The 17,768-nt window shown below is 35.2% G+C and overlaps 2 protein-coding genes across 2 annotated transcripts; one reads left to right on the top strand and one right to left on the bottom strand.

The window, feature by feature from the left end:
• The first annotated feature begins 3,598 nt into the window (after window positions 1-3,598).
• Window positions 3,599-4,021, top strand: LOC111046452. Its single transcript, XM_022332007.2, has one exon. It carries the CDS (start codon window positions 3,599-3,601, stop codon window positions 4,019-4,021), a length of 423 nt encoding a protein of 140 aa, XP_022187699.2.
• Window positions 4,022-10,630: 6,609 nt separating this feature from the next.
• LOC120354923 lies at window positions 10,631-13,467 on the bottom strand. The gene is made up of 2 exons (XM_039443056.1): window positions 12,150-13,467; window positions 10,631-11,173 (listed from the first exon to the last, which is right to left on the bottom strand). The coding sequence occupies exons 1-2, from the start codon at window positions 12,480-12,482 to the stop codon at window positions 10,796-10,798; spliced, it is 711 nt and encodes a 236-aa protein (XP_039298990.1). The 5' UTR covers window positions 12,483-13,467; the 3' UTR covers window positions 10,631-10,795.
• Window positions 13,468-17,768: the final 4,301 nt, after the last annotated feature.

The raw sequence follows: 17,768 nt of genomic DNA on the forward strand, positions 1-17,768 counted from the left end.
ATTTTCAAATGGTGGGGGGAGGGTTGACTAGAAATTTTGAGCCCCCTTATCTAGTGACCTTGTCAACATGAATTGATAGTGGGGAGGGGGGAGGTGAGGTGATGTTTGGTGAAAGAAAGAGGGGTGTAAAAATGGGGACGGTGACTACTCTCCTGATATTGTTTTCAGAAGTTGCTGGAAATTTATTTAAAAAATGTTGTTATTTTATAATTATACTTTTCACACTATTAGTTTCAAAATCTATGAGTATTTATTAAGTGATGGTTGGTCTTGTTAACATTTTTCTCTTATATCCCTTCTCTCTCCTCTGTTTCCCACTATTTCATAAACTTGGCTCGCCTCATGGAGATCTTTTTCGATTGGAGGAATTTCATCAGTTTTTTTTAACGAAGAAGAATAATGATAGACACTAGTATTCTGTCTTTCCAAATATTTCAATATAATATCTAGAACTAGTAGAAACAATAATCAATAAATGAAATTCAAGTGCAATGAGAATATAATGATGAACCAGTTTTGATTTAAAATAAACTAAATTAGCATTCCCTAGCAAAAAAATATATCTATAATATAATAAACGAAAAAATAGGTTTATAGACATCAACTTCAAATTTTGCATGTAGATTCTTAATTTACCTATAAAATGTTATAGGCCTATTTTAAATTCGTCATGATTTCAGTAGGTCCAGTTTGCCATGTTTTTAATTGGACCCTTGCGGAGCATGGGTTAGATGCTTGTATTGAATATTATAAATATACCTAAACTTATTTTCTAATGCATAAATGGTTCCTCATATCTTGAATGCTAGATATTTTTTTTTTCGGATCGTTATCCAAATAGCGGATATCAAGTCATTGTCGATAAGAATGACAGGCTCTGCCATCTAGCGGTTCGATTGAGTACTACATACAACATTCCCCAAGGAAAGATTAGATACAGTAGTATTTACCATGACTATGCACTTCACACAGTGTGGACCTTTTATTATACCAGCTGTTCCCAACCGGTGAGTTTTGGTATGAGACTCGGATTGAATAAATTTACTGATTCATCAGCATTACTTCCGATTTCAACAAATTGGAATCTTCTTCTTCTTATTATTATTATTATTACTTTAAACATTACAATATTATATTATTCCTGTGGTTAGACGAGAGACTAGAAAAAAACATATATAGACACATTTTTTTCGCCATTTGCTACATCAATTTTCTATTCCAACGATTGACCGATCAAAGGAAGAGACCAATAAAACTGATCAATGTCAATTGGTCATCGATTGACCAATCAACAGACAGTTTCATATTCAGGTATGAAATTAACCTCTTTATGCATGACTTTTTTAATTTAGACAAAATAACTTCTACTAATTAAGAACAAGGCATATAAACATAGAAGAATAATTAAAAAAAAATGATCCTGTAATTATAAAAAGACAAAAATATATGATGGCATCAATTGATGCCACCATGCACATATGGTAACAAGAGTCTTACATGGTCAAAAATATAATTATGGCAACATTTGATGCCACCATGCATGTATGGTAAGAATTCAATACTGGAGAGCTGGTGAAGAATGATCAATAGAAACGTCAATATAGTGAATATAATTATATTGTCAACATGATATTGGTTATTCATATAAAAAGTATTTTCAAAGCAATAAAAAAAGCTCACATGATTGGAAACTCAAGATGTTTTGTAATAGATGTAAAATGTGGAGAGCAAAAGTTAATCTACTGAGTCATTGAGAATTAATTTTAGAAAAAATATTATAAATGGATTTTTTGTGAGTTTCGTATGAATTTGATGATCGCCTCCATCAAATGAAGGCGAAAAAAATGAAATATATTTTAATTCATTGTTTCAATTTTGTGGGTTGCGAAAATTGGAAAGCATCCGAATGTGGGTCACTAAACACGAAATGTTGGGAACTGCCTTAGATCATGTGTATAGAATAAACATGAAAAATCCTATACTCCTATACATGATTTCAGGTTTGATGGTCGTCACAGAGTCAGCTGAGAGAGTCGTCAGAATCCCTAGTTCCAGCGAACTTACAAGCATATAATATTATCTACGTATAAAAACGAGAATTAGCGTAGATCCATTCATATTCACTCATCCAATCACTCACCATGAACAGAACTAAAAATCTACTTTCAAATTTGGCAGGTATGTCAAGTTCTTTTCTAGAACACTGAGAACGGATTTTGAAAACAAATCCAAAGATACGTCCAAAATCTGCGTTTTCTCAGCTTTTCTAAGAATTAATAGACAAAAAATGTTCAAATTTGGTACACAGGCTCAACTTCTTCTTCCTCTTCTTCTTCTTTTCCTTTTCCCCTTCTGCCGTTACAGCGTAAGGGTACGAGCCTCGGCCTATCTCTTCCACGCTTCCCGGTCCTCAGCCATTCTTCTCATTTCCCTGATGGAACTTCCTCTCTCTCGACCCAGACCTTCAAGGTAGCTCTCCCAAATCATTCGCGGTCTACCTTTCCTCCGTTTTCCTTCTCTCCTGTCCATTAACCATATTTTAACCATATTGATGCTTTACATCCTCACTCAGCGCCTTCCTCCTCACCTCCTGTCATACCCTCTCATTTCTCCATGTATCTATTCTCATTTTGCCCACCAATTCCCTTAGGAATATCATTTCTGTGGCAGTTATCTTTTCTCAATGGTTTTTGTTCCCTGTTCCTCATGTTGGGTTCTTGATTAGCACGTTCTTATTCTTTAGTTTGTCAAGAATCTTCTGCTTTGAAGCTAGTAATGGTTGACAAGCTCTTATATCCAGCTTTTATAATCTATATATAAATTACAGTTCAGTTTCTGCTCGAACCTTCTGTCATTATGATTGGCGATTTACTTTTCTCAGTTAATTTTATAATAACGTATGTATGTGTGTGTGCGTGTGTGTATGAGTGGTTTGAATCCTTCGTTTATTACATCAACTATGTATTGATTAGCTCGACTCTTGCTTTCATGTGCCCTGGCTCTTGGTCTTGTCATCATTCTCATGAGTGTAGCTCCAGATGATAGTGCAGCCGCGCCAAGCACAAAGGGCTTCATTGAACAAGCTTTTTTGCCCCACAAGAATTTTTAAAAAATATGTCATGTGAATGCGCAGTCACTGCAGTGTCACATTGATGAATTCCGTGATTTGTTTGGCACACAGATCTGTGATATGATGTTGGTCTCTGAAACATGGCTGAAGCCTTCGATATCGTAGAACGCTATTCACATTGATAACTTTAGCATATTCAGGAATGATAGGCTTCATAAGAATGGTGGGGGAGTTGTTGTTTTTGCAAAGGAAGATTTGAAAGCCAAAGTTTTATTTCAGTCCGACAATTCCAGACCAAACATGCCTGAGTTTATGTTTATTGAAAGAGTTGCGGCGAATTCCAAAGTGTTGATTGGAGTTTGTTACCGCCCTCCACACATAGGATATATGTGTGAATTCGAGGACGCTCTCCTGCAGTGTATGCCGGCTTACAGTCATGTCATTGTTATGGGTGACTTTAACACAGACTTGCTTGGACGTGACACTTTTGACTTGACACAACTAAAGACAATATTTTTTACTTGCAATATGACAATACTTCCGCTACAGGCTACACACCACACAGCCACTTCCCACACTTTGTTGGATCTTGTCACTGTTTGTGATGCTGATGCTGTGAAGAGTCATGGACAGGTGCCAGTGCCGGGTCTCTCAGCTCATGATCTGGTTTATTGCATTTATGCTGTGAAAGCCCCCAAGTCACAAGCAAGAATCATAAGATACCGTGATTATAAGAATATTAATTACTCGGAGTTGTTTGCTGACCTTTTCTCTGTTCCTTGGCATCATGTTGTCATGGCTGCTACTATTGATGAGAAGCTGGAAGTATTCCAACAAATTATGTGCGAGCTGTTCAATAAACATGTGCCGTTGAGGAGCAAAAAGGTAACTAGGAGACCAGCTCCCTGGATAACACCGGACATACGTCAGCTTATGAACGAGCGTAAGTAGAGGGATTCTAAGACTTTAAGGAAGCTTTTTTGCTCGAAATCCCCTCCCCCCTCTCACCCCTCGTCCATCCCGCCTCCCCTTCCCACCGCCCGGAGGGTGGGGGGGTGTTCTAAAAATAGATTTCCCCCCTCCATCCCTCTCTCTCTCTCTCACACTCTCTCTCTCTCACTCTCTCTCTCTCCCTCTCCTTCTCCTTCTCTCTCTCGCTCTCCTTCTCCTTTTCCCTCTCCCCCTCTCTCTCTCTTATCTTATCTTATCTAATCTAATCTTATCTTATCTAATCTAATCTAATCTTCCCCTCCCCCCAGTGAGGACGAGGGGGATGAAGAAGGAGAGAGTGATCTCTCTCTCTCAGTGAGGGAAAAAATAATTTCCCTGTGAGGGAAAAAATAATTTCCCTTTGAGGGAAAAAATCTCTACTGACAGATTAAAGTGAATCCATTCGCTGTCAAATTAAAGTGAATCCATATTACTACATCTAATGCTGTCAAATTAAAGTGAATCCATATTACTACATCTATACTGTCAAATTAAAGTGAATGCATATTTCTACATATATACTGTCAAATTAAAGTGAATGCATATTTCTACATGTAATGCTATACTGACAGATTGAAGTGAATGCTAGATGAGGGAAAAAAATCCCTTTGAGAGGGAAAAATTCCCTTGGTGAGAGATTGAAGTGAATCCTTTTTGCTATACTGTACTAGTGAATCCATATTACTACATCTATACTGTCAAATTAAAGTGAATCCTTATCTTTACATCTATGCTGTCAAATTAAAGTGAATGCATATTTCTACATCTAATGCTTAATAATAATGGTTTGCTTTCCACCTGACTAGGTGGAATTGAGAATTCAATTGAGAATTCATTGAAACTTGTACAATCAAAATTGTTTAAGCGTTATTGTTTAAGTGTTTCTCCGAGAATATCTATAGTAAATTTAGAATGAGCTAGCATATCCAAAAATAGGTATAGATATCCTCAGACCTATTTCACTTGGGGAAATCAAGCTCTATTGATGTCTGACATATCTCAACAGAGAGAGGTCAATGATCTAAGTTGTTCTTTTACATTTTTTATCTGCAATGTCATGCAAGCATTTCCAAAGTTCGTCGGAATTTGTAACAATAGTTGACAAATCATTTGCACTACAATAATGTAGATGGCCGCTGTCTAGAATATCGAGCAATTCGAAAATCTCAGATAAAATCGGAAAGTGTACATTTTCTGTTTTTGTTAACGGTAAATCAACATCTTGGAATCCTGTTGAAAATATAATATTCTTTGCAATTGAATCAAATTCATTAAATGAAATTGACATCAAGAGCCGAGTTAATTTTTTGAATTTTGCAAAGCTAAAACACTGCATGTCCTTGATTGCTATGAACTATAATTGATAAGGTAGGAGGTGCACTGTGAGGGGTATCTCACTTCTAAAAAAAAAAATTAATTGATAAGGCATGAGGTGCACTTAGCTGTAACAGATGTCTGTGAGGGGGGCGTATCTCACTTCTAAAAAAATTAATTGCAGCTCGCGTGCTAACAGCAAAAATTAATTGCAGCCCGCGTGCTAACAACAAAATGAGGTGGGCGTAACTTTTTCGATATGTGCTTGCTCAATCAAGTCTAGACTGAAACTAAACCAAAATGCACAAGGAAATATCTGAATGAAAAATTTGTTTTCAACATAGAAAAAGTGTATTTACACATTTCACTACAACAATACATAATTTCATCTTCAATTCTAATTAGCTTATCTATACACAAATTATGAGGACGATAATAACATAGATAGTCTCTTATGTCATTCAAATTAACCGTGCTTAGAAAAATAGCTTTTAATTGTTTCGCCAAACTATAATTTTCACGAGATGATTTCTTAATAGCAATTTCGCATTCATCATACCAATCAATACAGTCTTTTAACCTCACTTCCAACTCGTTGTCGGCAGCTAACCACTTTGTCGGATCCATGTTGTTGAGCGAATGAAGAAAACTATGTGTAGGCAGGTACTATTATAGAGTAATTAAGCGGCCTTTCTTCATTAATTGACGACAGACAACATGTACGTGCTTTATGCAGTCTCAATGCATGCATGCAATAAACACACTGAATCTCTTTTCCGTTGTAGAAGAATCCATAACGAGCAAAGTTTCTTTTCTGTGAATTCGTGTACATCGGCGCCATTTTCATACTTTGCATTCGATTGTTTTCGCACAAGAAATTATTTGTTTGATACATATTTTTAAACAACAAAGAATTATAATGTTGCACAGAGAATAAAGCACAGCAAGAATGTGGTCTATTTTTATGAATGTTACATACAGCATAACACCATGAACTAGTGAAAAAGCTGAAATCGGGTTTTGGAAAATCCTCAGGTATACATTGAACATTAGTATGTAATCTTCTTAAAAACTTTGCTTTCTCAGTTCCTTTTGTGAAAATTTTCTCATAACCTGCAAGGTAATCACGTATTAATGAGTCACTGTATTCTAAATCTCCATCTTCCCATTTTATTTTATGATAGTGACGTTCTAACCATGTTACATCGTTATACAATTTTGCACTCAATTCTGTCTTTGCAAATGGTGATTTGAAATGGAATACAATATAATTATTAAACTGATCAATTATGGCAAGTTCTTTCACAATAATTTGATTACAATCTTGTTTAAACCAGTGAAGATCAACTGTAGCAATTTTCGCACTCGCTTCCCTGTGCACTTCTTTATCTTTGGCGGGCTCATTGAATCCTTCGTCTTTCTCCCTCCCCTCCTCTTCTCGTTTCTCCTCCTCCACCTGCAGCGGCTTTGGTGTACTGCACCTTGCTTCATAATAGAAACTATCACAATCAAGATTGCACTGAATACCAATAGAGCGAGTTTGTGGCTTGTCCAAAATATCAGAACACAAAGAATAGGACATGTTGTCTGTTCAAAGGTGAAACTGATAATGAACCAAATTTGACAGAGTGCACACCTTATATAGCCGGTGCGCAAATTACTGAACTTCTTTCACCATGCTCGTCAGAGGTGTGTACTCCATCACACGATCGCTAATTAAAACGCAATAGGCAGAAGTATTTGCAGGTACTGCACTATTAAATTCCATTTCAATACGAATATCTGTCGATGATTTCAAATGACTTGCTTGGTGTGAACAATCTACAACAATCAGCGGTGTTGATTCACAAAACGTTTCAAAATCAATTTCTGTTCCGAGTTTGCTATTGATTGAATGATTATAATACGAGGGAGCGAAATCCAGGAACATGCGGTATAATACCTCCTTTTTACCTAGCAGATTTTCATATGAATAATACTCGCTGTTCAAATATACTTTAACATTGTAAATACCGCAGCTATAGAAATTAGATATTGATTTTTTAATTTTATTCTTACAATCAGTTTGAAATGCAATTATAACGTATTTTGGACTATCAAAACTCGATGTGGTGCGAACTGCCCAAGAATGGTTAAGTGAATTTTGCAAATTTGGTAATTCACAAATTTCCCAATGTCGGAAACCTAATTTCAGTGGAGTGTCAGCATCGAGCAGTCTCAAAAATTCCAGTCTTACATGATCTTCTAAAGTTATGTAGGGCATTCTCCATTGCAGTTTTGTAATTTTCACACTAACGTTTGTTCCACTTGCCGACTCAACACAATTTAGATCTGTTGGCGACCTCAATAAGACGAGATCCTGTTTCAAATTTAAAATTATTCTTTGAAAATCTTCAAAAAACGGGAGGATTAATTTGAGCGGTACACAGAAAGTGAATTTATTATCCGTTAGCTCATATCCTGCTCTGTCAAAACCAGCCAAGTGATATGTGTTTTTATCGAGCGTATTCTTCACTAGAATAGCTTTAATTGTGGATGTTAATCCAATCAATCTTGATTTAGAAATTTGCTGACCTGCTAATTCATATCGTATTTCATCAAAAAGGTTGCCGATTATGTTACTGCTTAATTTATAGTCTGCTGCAACTGGTGCATCGGCTGGGTCTGTTCCCGGTTTTGTACAGCTAACTGTTCCCTCAATAAATATGAATGATTTGCAAGGTAAAGAATAGACATCTAAAGAATTTATGCCAATACGTGCCTCGTCAGAGTTTTTTATTTCCTGTCCCGAATATACTGTATGAGTATGAAATTGGAATTTAGTAATATCATTATAAAACTGAAGGTCTGTCTCCACATCCAGAATTTCACTAATTGCTGCGTCGTACATGACGCCAATCAACTATAAAACCCAACTTTTCTAATATTCTTGCGCTTTTAGCCGACAAAGCACGTTTGTTTTTAGGTGTTGACGCTCTCATGTTCGTCTCTCTAATGACATCACGTGTACACATCTTATTTGAACGTGGATTGAAAACAAGATAACCCATTACTTTTCACGTATGTGTAACCTAATTGTAATTGTATCTCCACGGAAATCAATAAACGATCCGTTCTGGTCCGTTACCTTTACATTAATAGTTTGAATTCGATGCGTATTCAAAGGTACATGAATAATTGGAGGGAGTACTTCGTTTATTAAATAGCCGCTAGGAACCTTCGGTAAAAATTTGTAGATTATATGTTTTTGTTTTCCGTCAGAGTAACTACCACATGCTAAATTACACTCAACTACAATACTACCAATGCTTGTTATGTTAACCAAATGCTGAGAATAATGCCATTTATTTGGCTGCAAAACAACATTATCAAAACCAAGTATCTTAGCAATCGAATCAGAACGTGTTAAATCAATAGGCTTATCAGAATGAATTTCAATCTTCATAGTATTTGCGTTTGCACGTATAATAAGTTTATTCTTCTTCTCATCAATATTCAATTTATTCTTTAGAGATTTTATAATATCTTCAAGTTCATATGCACCCGTATCCAACTCAATTAATCTATCGCCATATTTGAAGCTGGAATTTGTTCCTTTGTTAATGTTTGCAATACTATTGTAACTACAAAAATTAATCAATCCAATTTCCCATTCACGATTTTTATCCAATTCTATAATTTCTTGTAAATGTTCATAGAGGTTACTTGTGTTAGATCTTAATGTAATAACAACCATCTTGTGTGTGTGTGTGTGTGCGTTCAGCACAAACACTTAATTACAACTGATTTGCAAGAAACAATAATGTGAGATGACCACAAAAATCGCTATTTAATGGTTGCATGTGCTCAACATTATAAAATATATTTACTCCATTTTCTTTTTTCCAATATTTGTCCAATTCCTATGGCGTTTGTAAATTTCCAATTGGATCAAAATACCAAACATTAGAGCCAACTTTCTTATATGCAACCCAATGTGTACCATCCTCGCTTTCCCTTGCTAAATTCACAATGGCATTCTCGTTTTTTAGAATTTTTTTGGGTAATGCATCTAGCATATATATACCTCTTAGCTGAATCTGTAATAATTTCGACCAATCAATCAAATCATAATTACTCAATTCCCCTTCAATATTCATGTCTTTTACTTCTTCCTACTCTTCTTTGTCTTCTTCCTACTCTTCTTTGTTGTTGTTCTTCGTTTCTTAACTTGGGGGAATAAACTCACACCATATGATGGTGGGGGTAGGGGTGGAATTAAAATTCTGCCCCCACTAATACTAGGAAAAGGCTTCAAAAAATACCCTTTTCCTGCAATATGCTTTTTCAACTGAGCTATAGCTTTGCGCCTAATATCATTACTATAACTTTTCCCCTCATTCTTCTTCTTCTTCTTCTTTCTCAAAGAACCACCAGAGTAATTTTTAGCTTTCATCACGTTTGTAACTAGGTAGCTGAGTCCTCTCTCTGCAAGAGGAGTTTTCAGATTTTTAAAAATCTCCCACGCCGCGTTCGCTAGTGATCTGTCAGCTTTTGATCGATTTGCATTATCACTATTTTGTGAATATGCTATATCGTGTGCCTTACAAGCCTGGTCAAGTTTGTTAATTCCCGGGTCACCTCTTGCTAATCGCTTTTCAAGTTTCATGCCAGGGCCACAATACTGGTAGCCAGGGGCTATTGGGATCTCCACAGGTGTAATATCGATCAATTTATTTAAAATAGTTGAAGTAATACCTGTAGCAGCACCCGCCGCCCCCTTAAGTACTCTGGCAGCAGAGCTTGAGATACCTCTGCCTCGTTTCCTTGGAGTTTGCTTTCTCCTACATACCATTTTTCATTACCTTTCAACTCAATGGTTGAACATTAACTAAAGTTAATTAATCATTACACTAACTTAATCTAAAAGAAAATTGAATTTTCTATTAATTTAGAAATGAATTCACCTTTCAAATCGAATTCACCTTTTCAGATTTGCTATTTGAAAAGAATTTTCTTTCATTAAAAGAATTATTCTTTTCAAATAGCAAATCTGAAAAGCCAAACACAATTTGAAAGGAGGAAGCAGATACAGATATGAGCACGTGCTAAATCAGATGTGAGGGAGCAATGTCCGACCTTTGACTGAAGTTGGCCTTGACTGCTGTGCCTGATGTGTCTGACGCTCGCCCTTGTACGTGCATACAACAAGCTATAAAAAGACATTCTCATAATAAAAGTGGATAGTGCTGACTGAATGTCTGGTTGTGTACATGTTTTACTACTACTTCTAGTGAACTGTGTATAACAGGTGAGAATTGAGAACAATTTTTATAGAATAACAAAAAAACTATTTATTGAACACTACTGACACATACATATTAACATGTAAAGCATGTTAATGCTAGATGGTCACTGACATAAAAAATGCTAAATGCTAATTTAGCATTTAACAATTTTTATGTCAGTCATAAAAGCATTAACATGCTTTACAAACAGAGATAAGGTTTTGCACTTTAATTTGAAATTTTCAATGTCTTTCGTGCTCAAAATCCGGCTAAATCTTTCTGGAAGATAAACATCTGTTGTACATAGTCCGGGTACCCGGATTTTGAGCACAATTCGCCACCCGTGCTGGTTGGACGCCTCTCTCACATCACATATCGGATATGGCAACCCCTCTTCCAACTCGCGGAGAGGTGTCCATGGCTTCTCGGTGCGGCTATTCAACAATCTCAGGAAGTCCTCATCCTCTGTCTCCACTCCCTCCTCCTCCCTCAAGAGAGGCACGATCGAGCTGTCCTCTTCCGGCACACGTTTCTGTTGAAAAAATATTTCATTAGACTCTTATTTGTTTCAGATTTTTCATCATCAAATCATACGAGAGAGAGAGAGAGAGAACTTGCTCAACAGATTCACTACTCAAAACTGAAAGTAAGTAATAACTCGGAAATTCTACGATTACTTGAACTCAATTCAAATAACAATGTATTATTCAAATCAATATTTCAGTTCATTACATGCACATTTTTATCAACAATAATTTTGTTTCACACGAAATATTATAAACAGTTTATGCATGTGATCGGATTTTTCATAATTCAAATAACAATGTATTATTCGAATCAATATTTCAGTTCATTACATGCTCATTTTTATCAACAATAATTTTGTTTCACACGAAATATTATAAACAGTTTATGCATGTGATCAGATTTTTCATAATTCAAATAACAATGTATTATTTGAATCAATATTTCAGTTCATTACATGCTCATTTTTATCAACAATAATTTTGTTTCACACGAAATATTATTAACAGTTTATGCATGTGATCGGATTTTTCATAATTCAAATAACAATGTATTATTCGAATCAGTAATTTGATATAGTAAGTAATAATAATGATATATAAGTAATAACTCGCAAATTCTCCGATTACTTGAACTCAATTCAAATTGCTAGATAATTGAATTGTTTCAGTATAATCTTTCATGCAACATATTCGAATTTGTTATCGAAATTACTAAAACATGTTTATTTTGAATTTTTATCCAAATTTCAATGCAACCATCATGAAAATTTATCTGTGTTCGGATTGTTTTGATAGCACAATTAGAAGTCAAGCTCAGTCTTGACTTTGCTCACAGTATAAGAATCAGTAATGACTTGTAATGTGCACAAAAGATTTTATCCATTGGAAATTAGTTTTAAAAAAACTAATTCACATTTTATAAAGATTTTGTGCACATTACATGTTAATACAATAATAATAATAATATTTCTTTAAGCTAACCTTTGATTGAGTGAGCACGCCCTCGTCCTCGAAAACTAGCCTCCTCTTCACCAGCTGCTTGCTGGGTTGAGTTGACAGCACCGCTCGTCGCGGCGCCCAGGTAGCCGGTGTAGATTGTGGCAGAGGACTGTCCGGAATCACGATCTCCTCACCCCTCTCTCGTTGAACGAAGATTCCCTGTCTCTTCAGGGGTGAGGCGGAGGAGGAGCCAGCGGAGACAGCAGAGGTGGCAGCCGAGCTGCGAGCTTTCTGCTGCTGCTGCCAGTAGTTGAGCTGCTGCTCTGTTGGTGGGCTGTCTGCTATGATGAAGCTTGAAGATGATGATGAATCCATTGTGTAGATGATGATTAGGGAGAAGTTCACGTAGGGTATATAAGCTCACTTAACTCTTCTCTAACGTAAATGGTGATTTTCCTCTGAGGCAACTGATTTTATACCAAGTCGTTTCTCTGTCTGTTGCAGGCTTGTAAGAGTGAGACAGAGCATACGAGGGGGCGTGTGCAATTGGAGCGTGCTGTACTCAACTCCCCAGAGGTTTACCAGCAGCACAACGCTGACATTTGATTGTATGTAAGTATAATCCGTTACATTCTGATATTTTTGAAATAACACTTACTTATTGATTTCTAATATTTGGTTGCAGTTATTAAATATTTCATTGTTTTTCACAGCATTTTCTCACCTCACAACTCGGTTTCCGCTCTCATAAGCAGTTGTGCTCTCGTGAGGGAAACATACCTGCATCGAGAGAAGCATAGCCAGGGAGCTAGCTAAGCTGAGACAATACCTGAGCTGAGACAACCACAGTCGAGGAGCTACCTGAGCTGAGAGAAGCATAGCCGAGGAGATAGCTGTCATTTCGTCAAATCAACACATGTAAGTTCATTTTTACTTTAATTTTATCCTTCGAGGACAAAAATCCTCCCCTCCGAGGACAAAAACTGTCCTCCGAGGACAAAAATTGCCCTCTGAGGACAATTTTCCTCTTCTCCGAGGACAAAAATTGTCCTTCAAGGACAAAAATTGCCCTCGAGGACAATTTTCCTCTTCTCCGAGGACAAAAATTGTCCTTTGTTCTCCTCCTTTGTCCTCCTCCTCCTCCTTTGTCCTCCTCCTCCCCCACTCGTTTAGCAGGAAAGAAAAAATGAGAGAGGAATGCGGAGAAGGGGGGAGAGGTAAATGTCAACAGTCAATGTCACAATAATTTTCTTTATTTTTAAATTATTATACATACATCAAACCATATCTATGGACAAATCAAATACAGAAAGTAACTCTTTCCTTATTCCTACTGGGTGTATATTTAAAAACATCTAGCTTGATTCTAATTTTATAATTCAAATCAATGTTAGAGCTCTCAAATTCCTCCTCTAACCAATAGTTTGACACATACAATTCTTCCAGATTTTCAAACTGTAGAATATACCGAGTATTGTTTCTATTGTACACTTCTTTTACTGCAATAATGACTAACTCTATACCTTGTGGTAACTCTTCTAATCTTTTACACTGTCCTACTTTTACTTTCCCTTTAATTTCCAGCATTGTGATGTTATTATACTGCTCCACTTCTTTTTGTGTGAAGGGAGTGTCTTCCAAGTTTTTCCATACATCTGACAGAAACTTAAGTGATTCTATTCTAGGAAATGTATGACCATTATAGCTTGTCATACCATTGACTGTAATTACACAAATTTTCTCTTCCCTTGGTAGACAAATAATTTCTTTTTTGTCAGTGTAAGGGATTACAAAATAACCCTCTTTCTTAAGGTCTTCTCTTGCATTGTATGCATTAATAAAAACATTTTTATGGCACCCCTTTACAAAGTAAACATTTTTCGAACCTTCCTTTTCTCCTAAAACACCTACATATGCAAATTTTCCTTTATTATTTACAGTAAATGCAGTCACATTGTACACTCCACTTAGATCAAAATTTCGCCAATGTGAATGGAAATATGGCTCAAGTTCCTCTCTCAAATTTTCTATTTCTCCCTCAAATTCTTCTAGCTGCTTATGCTGTGCCCTAAATGACTGTGTGGCTTCAAAAAACTCAGTTTTCCTCCGTTTTAGATCAATTTCATCCAGTTCTAGCTTACGCTTCTTGGCTGATAGCACTGTGATAGGAGACGAGGGCTGTATCTCTTTAACAGGGTATGGGAGAAGCTTACAAGTTATGTTTGCTCGTTTTCTTAAGACTTGTGGTATCAAGTTACCTGTTGCTACAAGGCCCAACTCATCTAGGTCAACAACTTTGGATATGGTAGAGAAAACTGTGGTTGACTTGGAGAAATATGTCTCGCCACTCTTTGTGCGCTTTTGTGAGAAACTGATATTATTTTTGTTTGATGGATCCTCAAAAATCTCTACATAATTTATAGGTAGTAAATTGAAACTGAATGCAGAAATAACATAAGAAATTATTTTATTTCTATGTTGTGGGTCAGTGGGGAGCTTTACTTGTACTCCAGTCAATTTCTTGGTATTGCTATTACCCCAGTAAACATACTATAGAAGATCATTATAGACCAAACAACAACTATTTTTTAAATTATCTGTCAGTTTTCTCCACATTTTAGCCAAGGACACAGAATAAATTGGGGCATTTTGGAAATAATTTCTACTGTCATTTAAGAGTGACAAGCTATCTTGAATAGGGTCAAAGATTTTGCTATTGTCTCTATTTGTTAAACTATAGTTATAGATTGTAGCTTGCAAACGTGTAATACCATGCATTTTAGCCAAGTCAGAGGTAAAGGTTTCACATAATCTTGTATCTGGACAGGCAATAAAGTCTACAATATGGTTACCTAGCTGCTTATTTACACCAGGGCTTGTCATTTGACAAATAAACTTATTATAAATTTTTACTCTCACATTATTATTAACCCAAGTCAAGCAATCGATCCCAACAGTTTTATTGTTATCTACTATCATATTATAGTCTTCTTTATATTCTCCTTGGAAACAGAAACAATGATTTGTAGTTAGAAAGTCACACATTCCATTCTTGTTGAATATTCCAGCAAAGTCCTGTGTTATGCCCAAGTCTAGTAGATAGAAGTGCTCCTTCCTCAGCTGCTCCAATAATCTCGGTAGTTCTTCTATCAATGTAGCAATTGGGACATCTGCAAGCTCCACTTTGTAAGGTATCCCCACTGGTTCCTGGTATTTTTGTTTCACCTCGTTGTAATCATCTTTACCAAGCACTTGTAGAATCTTTTGAGACATATCACTTCCACTGTCCAATAGGTAAGCCAGCTTTGCTTTGACTCCATGATTAGCTGGCACCATATTAGAGAATTTGGCTCTTAAATATAAGTTGAATGCACCACATATATCCTTTTTTAGAACGAAGCGTCTCTTATCCATTGGCTCACAATCATCCAAAGCACAGATTTTCACAAGCATTATATTGTCACAAAAAGGTTCTGTTATAGGCACAAGATTTGAGTCATCCTGCACTAACAGTTCTTCTCCAGCAGTGTAATCAATATTTCCAATGTCTGTCACAAGGTTGTCATCACACAAGTTTTCTGATAGAAGCCACAAACCAAACCGCTCATTGGTAGGCTTGATTTTATTACCACAGAGCATATGCACATTAAACACCTTAGAAGTATCCATGTTTACTCCACCGTTGACACTATCAAACTGAACGAATGCAGATCAATGCAGTGGTATTTATAGTAAGATAGTTGAGAAATGACGTCATACAGAATTATTGAAACAAGATTTGGATGCTGACAAAGACTGGTCATGTGATATGCTGTGTGATCATGTGAGAGGCGTAGGAGGAGTGGGGGTTGTTGAAATAGCCTTCGTTGAAATCATAGCAAGGTGATTTCTTACCTATATGAAAAAATCTTAGGTAAATTTTATGAACAAGAATTAAAGAAATCAGAGTTAACTTTAGATGAAATGCAAGTTTATCTTGTAGAGAGAATATTAAAAAAAGTTGGAAAGCGTTATCTCGTAAAGTGGCTCGGTTTTAGTGAACCGTCTTGGATAGATAAGAGTCAATTACTAACTAAGTAAATATTTTACAATTGATTATATACGCTGATCATTCCAACTTATAGTTTAATATGTTTTCAGATATGAACTATCGAACGGAATCATTTGATGAATATATAAGCTCAGTATATATTATAAATAGACATTTTAATGAATTACGTAAATATGATTCTGTTTCTTTAGAAAAAATGGCGAGAATACAAAGTTATTGTTTGAACTAACTGAACTATTGGAGACGCATCAGCAATTATTGGACCAGTTAGCAGAAAAAGGATGGACAAATATGAAATATCTAACATTTGTGAGAGACTATGAAAAATTAGGAGTTTGGCATAGTGATAACTATAATCATATTTCAGTTTGTGATTTATACGGTACATCATATGATGCTTACAGGGGAAAAGATTGCGCCGATTCATGGAGATGTGATTGTGCACATCTTAAAGAGTCTATCAATAAAATTAAAAAATGTATAACAGAAAAAAATAAACATTTAACAAAAGAACAATTAAATGAACTTATCTGGAATTTTTTATCTATTTGTTCAGATGAGAGTGGGCTAGAACAAGATTGATAGCATATTATGTTTAATTTCAGATTGGAGATGGATTCAAATTCATTTGATAAGAACTATTTTTCGAATAAAATCAATGAAAAATATAGATGTTGTTATTTCGAACTTATTGACAAAACAATATTAGAGTTGAATAATTTCGGAAAAGAAGGACTAATGTTTGAGGAATATTTAACATTTATAAAACCTGGTAAAAGTGAAGAACAGAAGTCAGAACATATAAGTGTATGTTATATTATAAATAAGAATATAGTTGATAGACATCGAAGATGTGAATTAAAGGAAATTCCTGAATTTTGCTATTGTAATTCATTAGATTGGTTGAATATTCAAATGTATTATTTCATTGATGATAGGTTAACAGATAAAAACATTGATAGTGTAAGATTTACATTTGAAATTATGAAAATGTGTGGCAAATCAGCAATGTTGTACAAACTATAACTTTAACTTTTTTACAGAAATCATGATGAAATCGTTAATTGAGGAGAGAATGAAACTATTAAATACTAAAAGCTTTGAATGTGAAAATTAATTGTAATAATAATAGTAATACTTGTAGAGGTTTAAGGAATAAATGTATTAGTTGTAAGTTACGAATAAATAAATGCAAAATTATTATAACTATTGACAAAAGTTTGAAAAATAAAGACGATATTATACAAATTTTTGATTATTGCATACCATATTTAATGAATGTGAACTATATACTTGAATTATGTAAAGAATTATCAAAAATAAATGCTGTATAATGTTTCTCATTCTATGTTGATTTATTGAATTAAACCAAGCTACTCTAGTTGTAAAGGTATGTGTAAGTTAGAATAATATATGAAGCCGGTTTAGTCTGATTAAGTATGTACACATATAATTGATTGAACAGTAGTAAGGAAGTCTTCATACCAACAACATAGAATATTATGGTAGAAGAGAAAGATATTTCAAAAAATAAAAATGGATTAGCTATTGTCGACTTTGATGAATTGGTTATTAGTTCTTGTTCCACTGAACAGGAAAATAAAAATAAA

Source organism: Nilaparvata lugens, chromosome X (assembly GCF_014356525.2).
Source record: "Nilaparvata lugens isolate BPH chromosome X, ASM1435652v1, whole genome shotgun sequence".
NCBI classification, from domain to species: domain Eukaryota; kingdom Metazoa; phylum Arthropoda; class Insecta; order Hemiptera; family Delphacidae; genus Nilaparvata; species Nilaparvata lugens.